The 24,213-nt window shown below is 40.1% G+C and overlaps 1 protein-coding gene across 2 annotated transcripts in view; it reads right to left on the minus strand.

Annotated features, from left to right (window-relative positions):
* The window catches only part of FBN2 (fibrillin 2), a 233,974-nt gene extending 210,063 nt beyond the window's left edge, over positions 1-23,911 (minus strand). For both annotated transcript variants that reach the window (XM_079916031.1, XM_079916032.1), the window contains exons 1-5: positions 23,191-23,911; positions 22,291-22,373; positions 16,668-16,766; positions 13,648-13,743; positions 5,156-5,251 (exon numbers count right to left, since the gene is read on the minus strand). In XM_079916031.1, coding sequence (XP_079772157.1) covers positions 5,156-5,251; positions 13,648-13,743; positions 16,668-16,766; positions 22,291-22,373; positions 23,191-23,444 — 628 coding nt within the window. In that variant the 5' untranslated portion in view covers positions 23,445-23,911. The remainder of the gene's footprint in view (positions 1-5,155; positions 5,252-13,647; positions 13,744-16,667; positions 16,767-22,290; positions 22,374-23,190) is intronic.
* Positions 23,912-24,213: the final 302 nt, after the last annotated feature.

The raw sequence follows: 24,213 nt of genomic DNA on the forward strand, positions 1-24,213 counted from the left end.
CCATAATTGAATTTAAGGTCTGAAATCAGATTGTTGGAGATCCTCCTCCCATTCTAATACCCCCAATGTTACCATAAGTTTGAAGTGGGCAAAACTTCCTCATCTGTGAGACAGAGAAAATAACTTTACAAATATCATACAGTTGTTTAGAATGTAGATACCTAGCCCTCATTATTACAACATGCAGTGTAACTATTATAATCCATAATCTAGTACAATGTTGGTCATAACCTAAAAGAAGCAGCAGCATATAAGTACATTTCATGTTACAGAACATGAAATATTCTTACAGTTGATTCCAGTAAGAATGGAAACAGCCCATTCTTTGTAAGCAACATATGTGTGGTAGAACAAAGGACTCAAAGTAGAACCCAAATCTTAAAAGTAATTAATTCTGACTGGAGAAAAATCATAAATAATTGCATTTCTTGTTTTTCCTTGTCTTATTTTCTAAATTACCTTATAACAAACACACGTTACCTTTAGATAAGAAGATTACAATGGGAGGAATTTTTTCTAAAAGTACTGCCTATTCGTTTCTTGCAAGTATCAAATCCACTGCATACAGAATTCTGCAGAATTCCAGTCTGTTCTCTCACCACACTCCCCTGTATTCCTGGTCACATTATTAATTTACTATGCTACTTGAATGTCCATAGGCTGAACAAACCCACCCTGCATACTTTATAATAAATTCCAAGAGCATGGAATTAATGTTGATTAATAAATGTATAACTTATTTCTGCACAAAGTTTGGTCTGGTCTACATAATCCCCAGAATTCTGGAAAACCCTAATTTGCCAATCTCCACTCTCGTTCTTGGAGAATCTGGATAAGGTCTGAGTGGGTTTACTAACAGTCACAGTTACTTTACCAACTGAAATGTGAGTGGATGAACAAAAATGTACAGAATAATTCAAGACTTTAAGGTGCCATCACACAATCCTGAGCAGTAAGTTATAACGGATGCCTTTAGAGAAGTCACCATCATCACGTTCCCCCTGAATTAGACAGTAAGAGAGGCACTACACATCTGTTAAATGCCCGCTTAGGCAGGAGCATAATAACGCAGAGTTTAAACAGCCAGGACTCTGACAACGGAATTCCGCCTCACGATGGAGGTAGCTACGCACACCCTGTGACTGGAAGTATTCGAGCAGAAGCTGAGTTACAACACTGAGTTCATGCGTTAACTGGATGATTTTATGAAAGTTATCCTGAAAGGAAATCCGCCCATTTTACATTTCACATAAAGGCGTGATACTTTAGATTTTATAAACTTTAACATTTGCAACTTGATCTCACTTTTTTTTCTGAGGCAGATTCAGATTAACAAAAGGAACTTTTCTTTAAAACATCAGTAGGTTAAAAAGTAAATTTCCTATTCTCCTTTTTAAGGTACGATTTACTGAAAGATATACATTTTAAAGGAAATATCACTAAGCATAAGGGTATTTGAAATTTTACCAAATTTACACACTTTTTAAAAGTAAGTCATGTTTACATGTTTACTACTACAAACTGTTAAAAAAACAGTTGTTTAACAATTTGTAGTAGTAATTTATGCATAATTTAAAAGGGTCTAGGATATATTTCTTTTTTTTTTTTTTTTTTTTTTTTTTGCGGTACGCAGGCCTCTCACTGTTGTGGCCTTTCCCATTACGGAGCACAGTCTCCGGACGCACAGGCTCAGCGGCCATGGCTCATGGGCCCAGCTACTCCGCGGCATGTGGGATCTTCCCGGACCGGGGCATGAACCCACGTCCCCTGCATCGGCAGGCAGACTCTCAACCACTGTGCCACCAGGGAAGCCCTAGGATATATTTCTAACAGATGGTCTCTATATAAGCATCAAGGAAAATTCCATTACAAAATATGATTTCAACAACCATTTAAGGTATAGAAGTTGAAACAGGGACCTGGGGCAGGCCATGTTTTGTTTTGTTTTTTAAAATATTTATTTATTTATTTGGCAGCATCGGGTCTTAGTTGCGACACGTGGTTTCTTTCGTTGTGGTGCAAGGGCTCTACAGCGTATGCGCTTACTTGCTCCGCGGCATGTAGGATCTTAGTTCCCTGAACCAGGGATCGAACCTGCATCCCCTGCATTGGAAAGCGGATTCTTAACCACTGGACCACCAGGGAAGTCTCCAGGACACTGGAGTTTATAATAAGTAATCACTGTACTTAGTCCAGAAATCCCTCAGGTAATTTCATTTCTTGCCTGCCTGCCCCCTCCAAGTTTCTACTGATAAATAATAAGGTATATTTTAAGTGTTAGAGAAAAAACACCAAGTCTTGATATATAATGATGAATGCATGTCTATGTATTTTCAGGTTTATATTAAGTGCAATATTTATCTTATTTCAAATGTCATCTTTATGGAGAGAGAAGCAAAAAAAATGAATATTGTCATGTGCCTTGGACATAGCTAAGCTGTCTGCATTTTACAATCAGCATGGGACCACAAGAACTCTTTCTTCAATGCTAAGTATAAAAGGTCATTGTACATATCAGCAAGAATGAGGAAAGAACTCCAAAAAGGCTCAGCTTACCCAGCACCAAGACTCAAGTTAAATACCACAATCATGCCAGCCATTGGTTACCATTCAGTCTCTGTCTCCAGTCCGGAAACCAGTCTGCCAGAAGCCCAGATAGCAGAAAAAGCTGCCATGTTTATCACACTACTGATCCCAAGAGACCAATTTAAACAGAAATTATATGTGTTCTACATTAACAATGAAAAGTATCCCTAATTTTACAAAACAGTTTTTTCTAGGAGAACAAAGAACATATATTTTGAAAATTCAATCATTGAAAAAGACAATATGAACCGTAAATGTAAACTGAGCACGTGGGCCTATTCACTAATGTCAACATAAATAAATTATTCCTTTTGTAGCTAAGCAGACAATGTTTCTTGAGAAAAATTGTGAACTCCACTTTCAGTGGGTTAGCTATTACACATAAAAATTCAATTGAAAATATCTTTCAAAAGCTTTAAAGTTCAGAGTTGCAATCTAAGAGTGGAAATTGCTAATTTCTTCTTTGGAAGAAACAAAGTTTTCGAACTTTCATCTGAAGGTTAGTACTTAAAAAGATTTTTAAGAAACAAACCCATGTTTTAAAAAAAAATCCTTCAGGCCAATGCATTAACTAATAAATTTTGTAATTCTTCTGAAAACATGCTACTGTACGTGTAAAATATATGTTAAGTCTTTATTGAATTTCCATAAATTTAGTAAGGACTAACAAACCCAATGAATGAATAACTGTTGCAGAATAACGATGTAATAATGCCTGGAAGCCTCTTTCTCGAAACTACACAATTCCTTTGCCAATTAGGAATTGAATTTGAAATCTGCTCAAGATAAAAGTGCTACAAAGTTTACATGACCTCCAGAAAAATGAACATCATCTCCACCAATTATAACTATGTTAGAAATTATAAATTTAACTATTTTCCATTCTATGGTGTTTAAATAAACTTATCATCTCGGAAATTTGTTTTATTCCATTCTCAACAACTTATCATTTTATGCTAACATTTCACAATTAATTTTTCTTCTGAAAATAAAAGCATCTGGTGAAGACATTTAAATTTGTCCTAAGTGTAACTATAAACTCTGTCATTTGTGGAATGTACTTCGGTCCCAAGAAATCTCTATTACCTTAGGAATAATGTAAATATCTTAATGTACATATACATACAAGTGTATGTTAAAAGGCTGCATACATCTTACTTTTCAAACTTCACCATATAATTCTAATTTCTCAGCTTCTTCTCAAACTTCAACCTGAATACCAGGATTAAGTTTTTGTCAGTGTAATGGATATAATTTTAAAAACACAAGGTTTCTTTGCAATTCAAAGCCTCTACACATATATAAACCATCACCACTACTTATCTGTAACATTTCAATGACATAGCTTCATATACTCAAAGTTTCACAACAAAGAAAGCACTATACAACTTTAGATGCTATGAAAGCCCTGGGAAAATCAATTGAGTATGTATGTAATTATGAATGATTATGTAATATTGATTTTAGTTTAAGCTTATTTTACTTTTATGGTTCAGTGCTAAACAGTTATCCCGTTTTATAAAATTTACCTTCTTTGATATGCCCTTTTGCTATCAGAACATTATTAATAGTTCACTTGTTGCATCAACACTGGGGATTTTCAGTAGTCTACAGGTCACGAGTTTAACTGCTATTTAAATAATGGTAAATTGTTTTCATATTGGCTTGACCGACCATTTACATGGATAAGGTGGACAATGCTGGATGCCTACCCAGTACCCACTCCCCTACCCCCTTCCTCCTGCCCAACACAACTTCTACTGGGTTGATACCAAACTCTCCTTTTCAGATAGATGACTTTGAGAGGCTTTCATCATCTCCTGCTCCAAAGGCAGGTCCTGGTAAGTCTACATGGAACGTATTAATACCATTCCTCTTACCAGGGACTGGTTCAAAAACTCAAGCTTAATCCAATCAGTGTGTGGAGTATTTCTGAAGGCTAGTATTGGCCCATGGTTAAAGAAGAGGTTTTCTCTCTCTAGATGTGAACAAGAAAGCATGTTCCCTTAGTTACTGCTGGCAGTCATTTTACAACCATAAAGAACTGGAGGGTAGGGCAAAACTGACAAAGGAAGGCAAGGCCAAGAGAAGTAGAACAACAGAATGAAAGCCTTGATCATGTCCTACCTGAAGCCCAGTGACTCTGGAATTTTTGTATGCAATGTAATACATTTCCTTGTTAGTTAGGGCAATTTATTTCAGAATTTTGTTGGTTTTGCAGCCAAGAACATGCTACATTTTTTTTTAACAGAGGCCGCACTGCCAACAGTGACTCCTAATTTGAATTAACTCCAAATTATTAGGTTCTGCCATCAGTCACTCACTCAGAATTACTCTAGAGCCGGAGTCCCAGAGTTGGCCTCCTGAACTGAGTTCACTCTGGTGGAAAAAACTGAGACACTTCAGCCGCTATTAGCTATATCTCAAAATCTGACCATGCAAGTTATAGACATAATCAAAGAAGAATGAAAATATTATTTCGTTAGATTTTTTTCATCAAGTGATAAAAAATTACACATTTACAACAAGATAAACTTCTCCAAAGGGAGGTTCTCTTTTCTCTTCTTACCTCTTTCACACTGTGGACCAGTGAATCCATAAACACAAGCACAGCGGTTGGGTCCAATACAACGTCCACCATTCTGACATCCATTTTCACAGACGGCTGTACACAAACACAACAAGAAGCTCACTGTACAGTAAATGTCCAAGTACAATGTAGTAGTGTAGAAATATAGCAATAATGGATCTTACTTCTAAAACAAGTCACATCACGCATTTAAGTAAATATATTTCAGTGTATATTGAGACCAAAACCTACACAATTCATGTAAATCACATTGTTAAGCAAGCATTTGGTAAAAGTTTTTTTTAAAATCAGAATCACAAGGATTGGCTGGCTCTAATGCCCATACAGTCAGAATATAATGATTCGATCCTCTATTTCAGTTCTATTAACACTATAATCTATTTTCATAGGTGAAAGTTGACTAAAATATGAAGGAAAAGGATTGTAGACTTTAGAGAGCAGAGAGAGGGAGAAAAAGAAACAGAGGAAAATGCAACATGAAAAAATAAAGAGGATATGGCAGTAAAAAAGAAAAAAACAAAGAAAAGGAAGCCAAAACTGAAGGCAGAATAAATAAGTAAAAGGCAAAGCTAACATGAAAAATGGGGGAAAATACTATCAATTCAGCAATAAAATACCAAGAGAAGTAACTAACGTGTCAACTTATAGAAAGAAAGAAAGGGGAAAACCTCACTGTGTCAACACAAAAGGTCCTTTCTTATGAAATTAACCCACAGTTCAAAATGTGTAAGTATGATGACAAACACCTGCAGCACACACTTTCCCTGCTCTGGACTTGGGACAGGGAGACCGGAATTCGGAAGTCAGGTGGCCCAGAGGGAGCCAGTGAGTCAGAAAGGAATCTGAACTCTCTCCCCACCCTCTCTCCCCACTGCACCTCCCAAGGGGAGCAACTCAGCAGCCAGGACCCAAGCCAAGGAAGTGTCCTTAAAAAATCACCCTTCAGATTACTTGAAAAATAACTATTCCTGTGAAACATAATGAGGACAGCTGAATTCAAGAATCTCATCTCCTGCAAGAGAAAATACCAATACTACAAGCTGTGTCATAACCTACCCACCTGTTGAACAGATTAACACTCTGTCCTCACAGAAGTAGAAGAGGATTACATTCTATGACCTGTGCCTCCAAAACAGGACTTAAGACACGAAAGAGCAGTGACGAGGCAGAGCACATTTACGTGCGCTTCAAGTGACGGCCATATCGGGAATGGGAAGCTCAATAAATAAAGCAGTATCTAAAGATGCAAGAGGGTTGCTATTTCCTTACCAGGAACATGCAGCTCGATTACCTACCATCATCCAGAGCACACAGAATGGTTTCTCTTCTGCTCATAGTAGCAATACCAAAGCAAACTTTGAAACAAGACACCTTCATCTTAAAGCATCAGTGTGCCAATGGTCTTAAAATTCTTTGTCTGCATCAGGCTTCGCTCCAAAGCAGAATTCTTTGTATGTCTACACAGGAAGGTCCCCCTAAGAACCACACCTTTCCACTTCTTCACTTGTCCCAAGCTGAGTTTTACTAGAAAGTCCAATTCATCACTGCCTTGGAAAAACAGTTGGGCAGTAAGTTAGATCGATAAATACACAGGATAAAAGACACGAAATAAAGGTCGTGAGAAGGATGAGAAAGATGGAGGTGGACAGGAATGTGGAAGGAACAAAAATCTGTCAAGAGAACTCTCGGTAGGGTATAATTTCACAGAAACAACCGTAAGGATTTGAGTATTTTGATTGCTAAAGGTATACTGCAAATGGGTAACACTCACCTAATGTAATTAATTAATATGAAAGGAATTTTCTTTAAATATTATCAAGGTGTAAGAAATGTAAATGAAAGTCACTGTCCCAGACATGTTCTCTCATTATGCATATGCTAACCCTTATGATGTGAACGGGAAAACGCGTCCATGACTGACACTCAGGATCTATCCCTGGGGAGGCGGAGGGAGGGCTTCTCTCAGGGTTTTCCAAGACAGAGCTTCCAAATGCCAGTGAGGAGAAGAGGGCTGGATAAGCCTGGAGCACCTCCTGGAGAGAGCTCGCCCAGTACACATAAAATCCAGGCTAACCTACACAGGTTAGACTAACAATGCCTCTCTTCTCACTAAATTTCTTTTTGGTGTGGAAAACGTAGTTATTATTCATAAAAAATTATATTAACGTGCAACATGGCTTCTTGTTACTTCAAATGAAATAATTTTTTAAATTTCTCAATTTTAATTTTTAATACAGTAAATATCAGCAGGTATAACCCATTTAAACAAAAGATTTTCGGTGACTTCAATAATTTAAGGAAGTACCAAGGGTTCCTCTGAACAAGAAGGATGAGACTGGCCAATACAGCCATTTGCTTCTATTCCTACTCTCACCTGAGAGAGAGCTCTTCCAGGAGAGGGACCATAGGGAGTTTGCCTTTGTATCCCCCTCATTTACTGTAGTATTTGATGTACTGCAGATTCTCAAAAGCTCCCAAAATATGTCAAGATCTCGCAGGATTCTTCCCACCTTTTTGGGAGGCGGTACAAAGCAGGGAACAGATGAGGAGTTCTGCTGTGCTCAGCACATCCCAATCACGTCATCCTTCCGATTCTCAGCTTCCCTGCCTATAAAGTAAATAGTCCCTACCCCAGAGGAGTTTGAGGATTAAATAAAATGGTGTAAAAAGCAAAGTTCACCCATTAAACTTTGTGGCTACCCATTAAAGTGTTCTACAATCTTAAGTCCCCTTCTTTTTTGTACTGCAAAGGATCTGTATGAAAAACAAGACTTGTTCTACAGCAACCAAAGTTTACCCTGAAGAGCAATAGCCAAAGAAGAGAAGCAGGCAATGCAGATATAAAAGTGGACCAAAAGGAAAAAAAAGAGGTAATTTCCTTCTTTTGAATAAATTAGGATAAAAGTTATTTTATAAAGTAACAAGACATAATGGCAACAAATTTACCTTTCAACTGCAGTTGGAAAGAAACTTGTATAAGCCTAAATTTCCACCATGGAAAGAATGCTGACCACTCAGGAAGAAAAATATAATTGCTTACACCTAGTGTGGGACAAAGCAAAAGGCAAGGAAGAAGACGACTATGGAAAGAAATATGAGCTGGTTTCTTAACTGCCTGCCATGATCTGGGGAGAAGGGAGAAGCAAAGCCTGTTTCAAGCTGGTCAGCCTGTGATATAGAACCCTGATCATGACTGCCAAAGCCTGAATATTTTTATTCAGTAGATATTTACTGAGCACCTACTCTGTGCTAGGTAATATGACAAGTGTCTGTTATTACTAGACAGACTCCTGTACCACTCAATATAGGTACAAACACTTGGACATAAGTCAAATCTGAAATTATGGTAGTTACTTCTACACAAACGTATGGGATAAAAACAGATGCTAAACCAGGTTAAAATGTTACAAAGAGGAAAGAAACAAAAGCCTATTTTTCTACATGAGATAATATAAATCTCTGCTACAGGCGCTACCTTTTTCCTTTGTCTTGCAGGTTACCATGCTCTCCCAGTTTTCCTCCTGTCTCACTGTCTACTCTTCCTCACTCTTTGCTGGCTTCTCCTTTCTCTTCTCCACCTCAAAATGTTGGGCAGCAATCAAGGCTCTGGCTTCAGCCCTCTTCTCTTCTCTACCTGCACCAACTTCCTAGTGATCTTTGTCTAGGCCTACAATTAAAAGATTAACCATATAAAAATTCAATCTATATGCTCCCGAAGTCATATCTCTATCTCTGACCTCTCTCCTAAGAGCTGAGTTCATAGATTTTTTCACTTGGAAGTCTAACAAACTTCTTTAACTATCAAATCCAAAAGAGAACTCTTGATATCCCATGCTCTTAGCCCCACCTGACCCCAGTCCAACCCACTCCCCACCCAGTCTTTGGAATATCAGGAAATGGCATCACCATTCAGCCCAGAGCTCAACCCAAACCTTCTAGCTGTCATTATGGATCTTTGCTTTTTCTTTTAGTCTCATTCACCACACCCATTCCACCAGTACACACTTCCTTCCATAGATTCTACCTCCAATGCAATCTTAATCCAAACACTTATCACATCCTTAGTTACTAGAGCATCATTTACCAGCACCACTACACTAGCCTCCTAACTGGCCCTTTCATTTTCTCTCTTGCCATTTCTACAATCCAGTTTCAACACAGCAGCCAGAGTGATTTTTTTTTTTTTAATGTTAATCGGATTGTATCACTCCACTGCTCAAACTGCACCAATGGGTTCCCATAATATTTAGGGGATAGTCCAAATTTCTTTCCTTGGTTTATGAGGCCCTACACCTTCGTCTCTGAACTCATCCCCTGCCATTATTTCTTTCCCTCACTTCAGCCACATAAGTCTTCCTCTTGTTTCCAAAATGTATGTGATCTGTTCCCACCACAGGTCCTTCGTATTTGCTTTTCCCACTGTCTAGAACACTTTTCCCATAGACTTAAAAGCACAGACTCAGGTCTGTGTTCAAAGTCACCTTCTCAGAGATTCCCCAGTTAAAAAATAGCAGAGAACTGCTTATTCTGACCCAGACTCTCTCCCCCTTACTCTCATTTATTGTTCTAGAACTTCTCATTCCCTAAATTTGTATTAGGCATTTCACTTTTCACCTACTTGTTACCTGTCTTCCCTACCACAAGATAAGCTCTAAGAAGTTGGGCATCATCTTGCTGGTCACTGATGTACTCCCAGCACCTTGCACAATGTGGGGCATACAGTAGTTATTCAATAAACATTGCTGAAGGAAATGAAAGAGTGCTTTCTAAAGAACATTTTCTACATTTCTGGGAAAGCAGCTAAGCAATTTTAATGTTTTTATAATCCTCATTTTAAAAAACATTTCCAGGATTTTTCTGGGTTTACAAGTTGATACTGTTACACCCGCCTCTTTACTCCCAGTAATACTCTCTCTATATAAGACAACTTAGAAAGCATCTTCCTTAAACCATTTCTTGAGCTGACATGTACTAGTTATCATACCATCACTTTCTTATGTGCTGGGACTAATGAATTTTTTAAGTTATATAACTTTCTTGAACCAAATGTTCTATTACCCGTAAGTAAATGTTAGGCAAGGATAGTTCCGTCCCATGAGATATCTAGAGGACAAATTTTCAGATGTAGGATGGGCTTCTGGCCCAGTGCTTTTTCGCTTTCCCCTGACAGAAAAGTGTGGTGACATCAATATGGCTTGCCACAGGGGCAGAAGAACATAAAAGCACCTCCTACAGGATGGGAAACTACTTTCCGTCACCTCATTTCCCATTTCTGTGTGAAAAGCAGGGAAGAGACATACCTACAAGAGCTCTTTCTGTAGAACTTTCAGGAAAATACATACATAAACACACATACCCCAGACAGGTACAGCAGCTGAATTCAGGCAAAAGTGGCTAGTTTTAGGATAGGTTTGACGAAATACTCTGAAAGACCAGTTGAGGCAAGGCTCTTCCCCTGCAATTCTAAAGGAATTACGATTTTTCTCCCTGAGGAGTAAAAGGCTGAGTTTCAAGAAGCATAACAGTGTCTCTTCTCTGGCTATTGAATTCTATAAAATAGGGATACAATCAGATCTCCTAATGTTTTTGTAGGTGTAAAAAAAGGTATAAGTCTGCTTTGTTATAAATAAAATAGACAAATTATGGGAACATGCTGTATAGCACAGGGAACTCTACCTAATGCACTGTGGTAACCTAAATGGGAGGGAAGTCCAAAAGGGAGGGGATATCTGTCTGCGTATGGCTGATTCATTCTGGTGTGCAGTGGAGGCTAACACAACATTATAAAGCAACTGTACTCCAATAAAAATAAATAAATAAATATGGTGTTCATAATAGACTTTTTTTTTTTTTTTTTTTTGCGGTACGCGGGCCTCTCACTGTTGTGGCCTCTCCCATTGCGGACCACAGTCTCCGGACGCGCAGGCTCAGCGGCCATGGCTCACGGGCCCAGCTGCTCCACAGCATGTGGGATCCTCCTGGACCGGGGCACAAACCCGCGTCGCCTGCATCGGCAGGCGGACTCTCAACTACTGCGCCACCAGGGAAGCCCCATAATAGACTTTTTTAAATAGTTATAATCTGGAGTCCATTGTATAAAATTTGGAAAATGCTTGAATGTATGAAAAATACAGAAAAAAAATCATTTATGAAAAAAGAAATTTTGTTACAATCTGATCCACTGTTGTCCAGCTGTTTCCTGCTCTCACCTGGTCAACCCTAGCCTAAAAAAAGTTATTACATTGGCATCTTCTATTCTTGCAAAAAACTGGCCTCAGTGCACGGTGTTCTCTCAAATTCCTTAAGATTCCATTTCCCAGGCTCAATCTCAGGCTAGCTTAACAGCTTTTTCCATACCTGAGAACCACCTACACAAGGGGTCTGCAAACTACGGGCCACAGGACAGATCTGGCTCATTGCCAGTTTTTGTGCTGTCCATGAGTTAAAAAGGGCTTTTACAATTTTATGTGGTTGAAAAATCAAAAGAAGAATAATATTTTTGGAACATGTGGAAATTATATGAAATTCAAATTTCAGTGTCCAGAAAGTTTTGTTGAAACACAGCCAAACTTTTTTATTTGCATATGGTTGCTTTTGCACTACAATGGCAGAGTTGAATAGTGACACGGATCACAAAGTGTAAAATATTTACTATCTGGCCTTTACAGAAAATGTTTGTCGACTCCTGACCTTAAGAGAATATTTTTCTTTAAATCAATTCACCTGTTTATTTTAAATTATTTTAAAAGAAAACTTTATAGCACTTATAAACAGAAAGCTAAAATTACCCAAACCTGAAGGCAACCTCAAAAATAACATCAACAGCCACAAGGAGATACTTTGTATCCATTAAGATTGCTACCATCAAGAAAACAGAAATAACAATTGTTAGTGAGGATGTGGAGAAATTGGAACCCTTGTGCACCGCTGGTTCCCACCTGTAGTAAAATATAAAACGGTGTAGCCACTATTGAAAACAGTATGAAGGGTAGGTCTTCAAAAAATGTAAAACAGAATTACCATATGATCCCTGGATTCCAGTTGTGGGTATATATCCAAAAGACCTGAAGCAGGGACTTGAATGGATGTTTATCCACCCAGGTTCACCACAGTGTTATTTGTAACCAAAGGTGGAAGTATCTCAAGTGTCCATCAATGGACAAATAGATAAAAGCAAAATATGACATATACACAAAATGGAATATTATTCAGCCTTAAAAAGGAAGAAAATTCTGACACAAGCTACAACATAAATGAACCACGAACACATTATGCTAAGTGAAAGAAGCCAGCCACAAAAGGACAAATACTATATGATTCCACTTATATGTGGTACCTAGAGCTGTCAAATTCACGGAGACAGAAAGTAGAATGGTGCTTGCCAGGAGGTGGGGTGAGGGGAAATGGGGAGATAGCATTTAATGGGTACAGAGTTTCAGTCTTGCAACACAAAAAATGTTCTGTGGATGGATGCTGGCAACAGTTGCACGACAATGTGAATGTACTTAATGCCACTGAATATACACTTAGTAGTTAAAATGGTAAATTTTATATTATACATATTTTACAATAATTTCAGAAGTTTTTTAAACTGCAACAAAACCAGAATAACGTTAGTTTAAAACAAGCTAGATATTCTTGCACATCTAAGACATGGTCTTGCTATGTTAAAATGGTTAATGAACAATTCTTAGGGAGGCCTTGATGATTAGCAGCAAACCTAGACGCTGCACCTGATGAAATGCAAACGGAGTGAAAAGGGACTTTCTTACTATTTATGATTCAACTTTCGTTAATATCATGTCCTTCTACTCATCCATACTTAAAAATATGGGGATTCCTGTAAGAGTCCCACAATTTGGGAAGCACTAACCTAAAGTATTGCCCAGTGATAAGTCAAAATACAAGAGCTATCATCCTTACATTCTTGCTAAAAGGTTGTTTGTGATTATAATAGGATATTCTCCAGTGAGTGAAGAGCTTTGCTGGATTAAAGCTCCCTCTTTCACAATGACATGATTTTTAAAAAATCACCTCACAGCCCTGTACTGTGGTATTAAATAATAAAATATATTTGAGCAAAGGACAATTTATAAGATTGGCTCTGCTAGGGTTAAATTTGGGATATCCTAAAAACAGAGAGAGATCACGGCGAACGTTACCATTTTTTTCAGACAGGTATCCATGCTTTATGGAACTAGATAAAAGAAAATCAAGTAAATATTTACCTGTGATATATGTCAAATTTGATAAAGCACTAGTAATATTCAACAACATCAATACTCTAAAACAAAAATTTTTAAAGAACTGGAAAACATTAGGTATTCAGCTATAAGGTATGTCTTTTCTACATCAACATATTTTTAAAGGATTTTAAGATCCTTTACAAGACCTTAAGTTACGACTCAGTATCAAACGCCCACTCAATCAAATTATTTCTAATAAATCGAGTCTATCCCAATGTTGCTTACGTTGTCCACAATAAGTTCCAATATATCCTTTCTGGCACTGGCAATGGTCATCTGCACAGGTCCCACCATTCATGCACCTAACACTGCACTGCTGAACTGCAAAGAACAACAAAAAACATAAAATTATCAATCACCAGAATTACAGTATCTGTGAGAGTTATAAAACTATACTAAATACCCAATTAATGACAAATGTATTCTATGGAAGTAAATGTTATGACCCAAGCATACCTTTATTTATTTGTAGTAAGTATGCACACGAGCATATCTGTTACAACATATGTTATTTAGTATATATTTAAAATCTATTACACTTTCAATGTTAAAAGAAGGAAATATAAGGTGACTAGAAGTGTAAGTTCTAGGATGCAGGAAGCACTCATGTATCCATTCAGAATGCGGTGGCTGAGACCTGGCACTGCCATCACCCAGTGCTTAAGCAACTGCTTCTCTTTCTCTCACATCAAGTGTTTTAACAAGGTCTGCAGGTTCCACTGGAAAATACATCTCAAATCCATCTTCTCCTTTCTGTCGCCATTGATACTGTGTGGTTCAGCTACCCTCATCTCTCACCTGGACTGTTGCAGTAACCTCCTGATAGGTTCCCTAGCTTCTACTCTTACCCTCTTCAAATTCTTTCTCTGCAGAGCAGCTACAGTAATCTTTTAATAATATAAATGGCATTGCTTCATTTTCTTATTGAAACCCTTTCAATGATTCCCTGTTGCATTTGGGATATAATGCAACCCTTCCATGACCAAGGAGGCCGTGTATTATCTCCCTGGATGTGCCTGCTTCTCTAAGACCTTCTCTTCCCAATCTTCCTCTTTGTAATCACATGAACCTTTCACAGTTTCTCAAGTGGAGGAAAGGTCTTTTGATTTGCTACTTCCTCTCCCTGTGAGGGTCCCTCCCTGGCTCTTCTCATGCCTGGCTCATTCTCATCCTTCAGAACTCAGCTCCAATATCACGTCTCATCAGAGTGGTCTTGTCTGGCTCCTGTAACTAGGTTCCCCCTTGGCTCCAGGCTGTTCTCCTTCACAGCAAAGTTTCCTTCCAAGAACTTACCACTATCTATAATGACTCTGTGGTGTTTGTTTACTTGTGTTTTGTCTGTCTCCCTACAGGGATGTAAGCTCCGTGACAGCGGATGCCAAGTCCATTATGACATCAGGGCACTGAGCTCATTGCCATTTGCTGGGGCCAAGGAAACTGTGGAAGAAGTAGACTGTGGTCAACAATGAATCAAGAGTTTCATGCCACAGTTTCAGATGCCTACTATCCATTCAAGTGGAGAAGTCCAATAGGAAATGGAACATGTGAATATGAAGCTCAGTGGAGGGAGCTACTCTAGAGATAATCATTATGAGTTAGCAACACATTGGTAGTAACTGAAGACATATATGTAAACAAGTTCACCCAGGGAGGACAGAACTCTTGGGAATACCTAGCTGTGACTGTAAGGCTAATAAAGAAGGTACAGAAAGGAGACTAAGAAATAATAATCAAGAAAAGGAGTATTGTGAGCCATTAATATTTTACAAGTGAAGGGAAAAGAGAGCATTTCAAGAAGATACTGATTAATGGTGCTAAATGCTTTGTGGAGCTGGAGCATCTTGAGGACTGGAAAGGAGAGAAGAGTTCCTGATGGAAAGGCAGCCAGTATTACTCAAGGCCAAATGAATTCAGGGATCCTCTATTAAATTACATACCATAAACTGAGGGTCAGCCAGTGATTGTTCAGCTGCCCAGGTAGAGGAATTAAGAAACTGAACTGTAAAAAATTTCTCCAGGTTTGGGTTTTTTGCTGAGGGTGTAGTTGAGAAAACTAAGAGAACAGGATAATGAAGATATGGGGAATGGTATCGTCCAGGCAGTCAGACAAGGGAGGTTCAGGAAAGTAGTGGAAGAAGTTTGCTAATCAGGGTGGTCAAGAAAGTCTCGATGAATTCTAAATAACAGGTTTTCAAAGGTCGGGAAAATGACAGATTATTTTCACAGAAAACGAAACTAGAGCATTAATCAGAAGCTTCATCATCAGACAATGACATTTGTTATATGAATCTTGAATCTTATATTCCTCAATCAGATAAATTATCTATTACCTTTTCTTAGGGAAAATTTGTAGAGAGAAGTGTTAAAAATATAACAACTTCACACTAGTTTGAGGCAGACAAAGATTTATTTAATTATTGAGCAATTAAATAAATAATATCTGCTTCCACCTTGCTATAAAATATTACCTTAAACACTGGCCTAAAAGATTAATCTTGGACCTAAAGACCCATCAATTTCTACTTAGGTCATGAAAAACACAATCTTAGCCCACTGTTATTGTGATCTTACAGAGCTGTTGGGAGTCAGTATGTGAACAGCAAAATAGCTAATATATGTAAAACATCTGGTCAGTACACAATAAACAGTTGTTGTCATCTCAATCCTCTTATCCTTCCCCTTTAGTTAACCCACAAAACAGGATATGAGCCACAGGAGTTAAGCAAAGGCAATAAACAGAGCTGAGGGTTTGAGACTACAGGCTTAGGCATCAGAATCCCTGGCTTCAAATCCATGTTACTTTGGGCGAGTTAAACTTATGTGCCTCATCCTCCTTCTCTGTCAATGGGGTAATAATAGTATCTCATAATATTCATGTGAGAATTAAATAAAATGATATAGTTAAACACTTAAAACAGTACCTGCAACATGGTAAAAAACCCAGTTAAGTTATAGCTATTACTCGCAAAGAATTACTTCTCCACTAAATCCAGGCTCTTTTACTGAATAGACACATAGCATCTGGACCAGTACGAAATCATTTTTCTTAATGAAAATCACTCCCCCATTACCCCTTAGTTGTTGGTGGCAACAACTAAGCCACCAAAGATTTTTACTCCAAAGATTAGTACTGACCTAGTTAGGAAAATTATCATGGGTCTATATCCTCATTGAAAAGGACATTTAGTATTTACTCAAAATCTTACAGATAATGCAGTAAATAAGGTCACATATTAAAAACGTACTTGATTTTGATCCACAGGTTGGTGATATTTGGCCGCTGGAACAAGTACACATGTTAGGACGGGAACAAAATCCATCTCCACAACTATTTCTACAAATTGCTGTAGAAAGCACAACAGGGAAACGAACGAACAATTAGGTTATAAACCATAGTTTACAAAATAAGAAAACTATAGTTAAAAACAATAAACCTGAAAAATTAAGATATAAAATATGTGATATATTATATACAATGGAATATTACTCAACCATAAAAAGAAACGAAATTGAGTTATTTGTAATGAGGTGGATGGACCTAGAGTCTGTCATACAGAATGAGGTAGTCAGAAAGAGACAAACAAATACCATATGCTAACATATATATATATGGAATCTAAAAAAAAAAATGTTCTAATGAACCTAGAGGCAGGACAGGAATAAAGATTCAGACATAGAGAATGAACTTGAGGACACGAGGAGGGGGAAGGGTAAGCTGGGACGAAGTGAGAGAGTGGCATGGACATATATACGCTACCAAATGTAAAACAGATAGCTAGTGGGAAGCAGCCACACAGCACAGGGAGATCAGCTCGGTGCTTTGTGACCACCTAGAGAGGTGGGATAGGGAGTGTGGGAGGGAGATGCAAGAGGGAGGGGATATGGGGATATATGTGTACGTATAGCTGATTCACTTTGTTATACAGCAGAAACTAACACACCATTGTAAAGCTATTATACTCTAATAAAGATGTTAAAAAATGTTTTTAAATATGTGATATATAATGCCTAATTTCAGATATACAACAAAATTACCCATTGTAGACAAGTGAATCAGTCTCTTAAGTATCCTTATGATAATGTTCACACAAATGAAGCTACTTCAAGTTCCATAATCCTAATCATTCAACTCTTATCAACACAGGTCATCTCTTCCATTCAAGGGAAAGAGTTTATAATCAGAATTCACCGTGAGAAGACAGTCTTGGTCCTAGGAAGCTGGGAGGGTTGAGGAAACCTAGAGGTCCTGCATACCTTCAGAAAACACAGCCAACTCTGTAAAGGACCTTCACAGGAGACAGAGAATGTGAAATTGGCTGAGCTGGAGGCTCCACGCTCTAACGACTTGGCCAAGCCCCAGGGGTTCCATGCACATTCCTTCCCGGCTGGTATCTGACCTGCCCCATCATCAATCTTTGTTCCCCTTAATAATTCTCTCTCTCCTTCCTCCAGCCTTTCTTCTCCCATTTTACCTCCACAACCTAGCCTATTCCCGCTGCTCAGAAAAGCTGCTGCGACATTTTGATGGAGGGAAAGTCAAAGCCTCCTGCAGCTATGACCTCCAAGGTATGAGGGTCATCAGAGCAAAGAATGTTAGGCTCACTGACACAGCACATACCACAGATCCTCAAAATCGGTAGTCCAGTGCCTTCAAATGGGAAGTCTCTCCCATATTTAGAGTCAGTTCATTTAGGAGCTGAGAGATTTATCTCTATACCCACAAGTGAATTCTCTCTGTGCACACAGGCAAGTGCTTTAATGCTCCATGAGTGGATGCATGAAGACAGGAAGAGGAGAGTCTGGGAACGCCCTGAAACTAGCTGTAAATATGTATGTAAATGTGTGTATGTATCTTTCACTAGGGAGGGGGTCTCACAACTTTCAAAGAGATCTGAGCCCCTCAATATGTAATGTAAAGGGTGTGTTCTATAGAAATGAACTAACTCAATGTTTTTCTTCTCCGGATTGCCTTTTGACACCCACATAATATGGCCGGCATCTCTATTACCACTCCCTATAAACGAAAGTGTCATAAATTATAGTGTGAAGATAAAAAACAATTTTAGGCAAGAACATGGCTTCTGCCATGGAGTTGACTATTAATTCTTAAAATGTGCTAGATTTTCTGATCACCAATAACTTTCCAATGAAAAATGTTTACTAAAACATTGTTTTATCTCAAAGCCCCCTTACCCTCAGTAGGTAGACATTTAGTCTAGGCTTACGTTATATACAAAGTGCCCCTTCCCAGGTCCTAAACCCAAAGAAGGTCTGATGGGCTGGAGACTACTCATCCTCAGACAGAGCCCTGTCATGGCCACAGGTGTACCCTGTATATCCGTGAACCCATGAGAAGCAAGAATGCTTAGGCTCTTTCTCTTCACACTCATCTCAAACTATAGTACATCTCATCTAAATATCTGTCCCTCCCACAACTACAAAAACGATGAGGCCCAGAAATACCAGAGGGGAAAGGAGAGAGGACCTGGGTGTTGGGATTTCAGTGATGCTGGGAGAAGATGCATGGCACAGGGGAGAGTAAATGAATGGTATGCAAGAGGTCTGAGGTTGAGTTCCCGCTCTGCCATTGACCCACTGCAAGCTCGGAAAAAAACCCACAGCTTCTCTGGGTTTAGTTTTCTCATTGGTAAAATAAAACAAAAGGATTATACTGGAATGTTCTGATGTCTCTTCGGGTCTCAAATGCTATGATTCTGGGCCAACCCCTTCCCACTGTTATTCACTGATCAAAATGCTCTTCATAGTATAATTTCACAACAAAAAAATTAATAAGCAAACTTTTCCATTGCTTCATGTTCTAACAAGATTTTAAAAAAACAAATGGAGAGTGAGAAAGTCAATTTCATCCTTTTGGAAACAAATATTTGGAAGTTTGGAAGTACTTCAGTGATTTTTGCAGGCCACAATTAAGAACAATAACAACAAGACGCAGACTCAAATCAAAATGCATTAAGTTTCCAGTAGTTTGAGAAGTATATTTTTATTTTAATATCTTCTCATGAAGCCTGGTCAAGGCCAACCAGATTAAAATTCTAAGAGTTGATCATTTTAATATCTTTCTGTAAAGAAAAAATGTTGATGTATAAATGTATAAGGAAATTAATCTTTGGTCCTCTTTTTCTATTTGTATTTCACTTATTCTCTTTTTGTAAGTTTCCTCAGAGCTTTTCTTTTGCTAAATGATGGAAATTCAATAAATATAATAAATAATTTGTTATCATAAGAAAGTCATGGAATGAAAATTCTTTTTTTATTGAAGTCTAGTTGATTTACAATATTAGTTTCAGGTGTAAGCACAGTGATTCAGTGTTTTTGCAGATTATACTCCATTATGTTATTACAATATAATGGTTAGAACTCTCTGTGCTATACAATATATCCTTGTTGCTTATCTATTTTACACATAGTAGTTTGTATCTGTTAATCCCGTACCCCTAATTTGTCCCTTCCCCACTTCTCCCCTTTGTAACCACTAGTTTTCTGTATCTATGAGTCTGTTTCTGTTTTGCACATACATTCATTTATATTATTTTTTAGATTCCACATATAAGTGATATCATACATTTTTTTCTTTCTCTGTCTGACTTATTTCACTAAGCATAATTTTCTCTAGGTCCATCCACATTGCTGCAAATGGCAGAATTTCATGGAATGAAAATTCTTAATTTTGACTTTATGATGGTTTCAATTTAGTTATTACCTCCATATACTACAGTTTTAAATGTCAGACTAATTGAACTAGTGAATTTAATGCAAAATATTAAGGTAAAATTTAGATGAGACCCATGCAAGAGAATATAAACGCATTACAGTCTCCCTCTCTTTTGTGCACTATTTTATAGTCTTGGGTATTTGAATTACCTTTTAAATGTGCTAATAAATATTTGTGTAGATATCTCTTGACACAAGTACTGTAAATGTTTCTTGGAGATATAAAGAACATTTCAAAGTTTATGCTTTGTATAGATTTATGATATATGTACATTCCAGTGTATTTCATAAGCACCCAAATACTTGGAGTATCAGAAATGAGGGCTACAATATTCACTGTTACTTTGAGATTTCCAAAGCTGATTTTCTAAACATGTAAAGAGCACACTGTTACTCAAAGAGCAAAAATATATTTAAAGCTGACACTCAGAGGGCCATATATATACGTATACATTTTTTTTTTCCTACTGCGAATATTCTGGAAGGCTCTGTTCTCTGGAATTCCCATTCCACACTGATCCAATAAAATCTGACTTTACAGATTTTCAACACGTACCATAAACCAATCCCTTCTCCTCGGCTACTCTCCAACTCAATAATGGCAGTCACATTCATTACATTTAGTGAGTCAGACTTTCCGCAGTGCCTAAGTCACTCCCGGCGAGTATGGCAGGTGTGTGGTGAGTGACTTAGCTGTTTCAGAATTCTAGGAACCATGGAAGTTTAAAGCAGGCACAGTAACACCCTACTGGTCTGAAAAAGTAAATGCACCCTCTACACACGCCTCATGTATATGACTTATGTGCTGGAGGGGAAAATATCCAATACCCTTCCATTCTTTTTAATAAAAGTAAAGGCTTATAATCAAAAAGTTTATTTAAAATATTTATGAATCACCCTAAAGAACACAGCTGTTGCTTCCTGTTTTTGCCTCATTACTGGATACTGTGGGATTTTTTAGGGTAGAAATAAGAAGAAGCTAGTATTCACAACACTTGAGATACCATGCCTTTCTAAAAACTGCACAGAAATAACATCAAGTGTCTATCTCAAACCCACAAAACCAATAAATATAGAGTCAGAGATGCCACTACATCCTTATTATCCCTTGGCTAGTGTGGCTTGCCCTTTTTCTCTCTTCATGTGGCATAATTATCTTTTCCCTGGAGAATATTGAGGTCAATCTAAAGTCAAGACTGTCTCTAAATAAATGTGCTATGACACCTGGCTGTCCTCCCAACAAGGCAAATGTGGCTGTGCTATATAAATACACAAGAAAAGGCCAGTCACACTTCAACTCACAAATTCACAGGCATGTGAAGTAAGACATCCCATAGTCCACCACTGTGAGGCTGATAATGATAACTAATGACTTCTCCAATTAAAACTTGGAGAGCTGGGTATACACTTTGGAAACTGAATAAAATAATCAAAACTTTTAAGGTCAGATATGCAAAACTTTTGAAGTTCTAAGACTCACACTTTGGAAATCTACTGTACACTATGAGATCTGGGATCTGGAAATCCTAAATTTCCTAAATGTCTTCCAAAAATTAAAAAAAAAAAAAGTCAAGCCATTTGGAAGAGTTCTCTCTTTTAAAATTTTCGTTAACCTGGATCAACTCTAAATCTCTGAGAGTGCTCCTTTCATATCTATGTTAGATGACTGTTGAGATGAAACCAGAGATAATAAAGCGGTTTTGTACGGAGGCCTAAGCAAGCTTGATCTTCAGAAGGCCTAAACCTCCTGCAGAGTCAAAAGGCAGATAATTTACATAATCACATTGTGGTCTTATCTGCTCTCCTTCAGGAAAAAGTGGTGTGGGTTATCTGGGGAATTGCTGTACTCCCCCTTCAGTTTGTATTAATAGACATAGAAAGATAAAACTTCCAAGTATCTTTGAAACCTTTATTATTATTGCCCTTCAACAGAGTCTATAAGTGAAGTCTAAACCGAAGCAAACTGGCTGCTTCTTCCCCACCATTCAAATGGGGCCGCGCGTCCTAATTATTACTGCTATGTGGCCACCGGATTCTAAACGCAAATGTGTGTCCAAACGACTGAATGCAAGAGGTCGGCCCTGAGATGGGGCCGAGCGTGCTGCTCCCAAACTGCGATCCCAGCCTAGCACTCACGGACAATGCATTGGTTTCCTCCAGGGAGCGTCTTCCATCCCGGGCAGCAGTAGGAGTGGAACCTGGATCCGCATACGTTGGGCCTGTGATAGACAAGTGAAGTAACGCACACTTAGAGAGGGGTGCGGTAATACATTAGCAGTTTTCGTAACATTTATGGGACAACCAACAGACCAAAACTACACGTCAAATTCTTGGGGCTTGGGGCTCAGACGTGGAAGTGAACGAGCTAGACACTGGAATGAGGAGGGTCAGAAATGTCTAAACATTGCCTTTCATCCGCCCTCCGTTGCTACCTTTTTAAGGAGCGAAAAGAAACAGGGAAACATATAATTTGCTACTATTCTAGCCTCCGGATGCAGAGAACAAAGGGAACACTCCGTTTCAAAAATCCTTGCCCTCGTCCCCAAATCCATCCCTCCTTGATCAACTGTTACTTTGGCCCCGACACGTCAAGGATGGCGAGTCGGAAGGTGGAGCGCTCGGCTTGATGATTAGAATGAGCTGTAAGTCCCGCACACGTCCTCAAACAAAAGGCTCGGGAGTTGCGCCCCCGACGGTGGGGAGCAGGCAGGCTTGACCAGTCCCGGCGCGGGGCGGCCTCAAGCGCGCCTTCCGCCAGGAACTTGTCCCCGCACGGCAGGCTCTGCAGGCGCTCCGCGATCCGCACCCGGGGGCCTCCGACCCACCCGCTGCCCAACCCCCCCCGAGGGAGGTTTTTTTTGTGTTTTTTTTTTTGCCGGCCGAACTGCTGAGGAAAAGGGGGAGGCGCTTCTGGGAGTCTTCGGGGTCTACTGGTGGAAGGGGCCTCGGCTCTAGCCGCCAGAACTGAGTTTTGGGAGGGGGTGGGATGGAAAGCTGCCAAGCCGAGGTTTCCCCCCGTGCCGCCTGCCCACCTACCCTCGGAGCACGTCCTGCTGTCCTCGCCTGCGGACGCGGCTGGCCGCCGCGACGCCCTCCTCCCGGTACTCGGGCACTGCGAACCCGCCTTCAGAGCCCGCCGCTGCGGGCCTGACCTGTTGCGGCGGCGACTGGGGCCGGGGCGGCTTGGGCGGCGGGGGCTGGGGCTGGCCGGCTGTGCCCTGCGCCCAGAGCGCCACGCAGCCCAGCCACACGAAGTAGGGCTGGAGACACAGCCGCCGTCGTCTCCCCATCGCGCGCGCTGAGAGCGCGCGGACCGTGGTCCGCGGAGACGGAGCGCTCGAAGACAAAATCTACGCGGCCCGAAAAAAGTCAGGTCTAACAAGCCCTTCGTCGGCTCCGGAGACTCCCTTGAGCTCGGGCTCCCTGCTCTAGTGGGAGCCCAGGACCGAGCGCTGGCCCGCTGACTGCCGGCGAGGCGCGAGCTCTAGAGCAGCGGGCGGCGAGGCGCGGCGGTGGAGCGGCCGGCAGCCCCGCGCGGTCCACGTTGCATCCCCCGGGCCGCTGCCCCGAGCGACTCCAGGACCGCCAGCAGGCGGGGGCGGGAAATTACAAAAGTAACCCGAGCAGCCGCGGCGTAAAGTTACAAAGAAAGCGGACCTCAAAAGAAAAAAAGGGCCTGCACGCAGCGACTCGGCGGATTCCCGTGCGCTCCGGGTACAGATCTTGGAAAGCTGCAAAAGTCACCAGAAAGAAGCCGGAAAGCAAACAAAAGTCGCCCCCCAAAGAAAAGGAGGGTCTTCTCCCGGCTCGCCCGGAGTTCCACTGGGCAGCGACGCGCCGGCGGCGGCCGAAGAGCAGGGCGGAGGTGCGCGGGACCGGGGCGAGACGCCGGTGAGAGGGAGGGCGGGAGGCTGGACGCCGGGGAAGATGCGGCGGGCGAGGGCGCGGCGCGGGGGTTTTGAGGCCCGGCGGGGCGCTGGGCGGGCCGGCGGGCGGCGGCTGTCAGTGGGGGCTGGAGCGCAGCCGTCCACACGTGGGGCGCAGCCCTGACCGAGGGGC

The sequence above is a fragment of the Stenella coeruleoalba genome (assembly GCF_951394435.1).
Source record: "Stenella coeruleoalba genome assembly, chromosome: 3".
Taxonomy (NCBI): domain Eukaryota; kingdom Metazoa; phylum Chordata; class Mammalia; order Artiodactyla; family Delphinidae; genus Stenella; species Stenella coeruleoalba.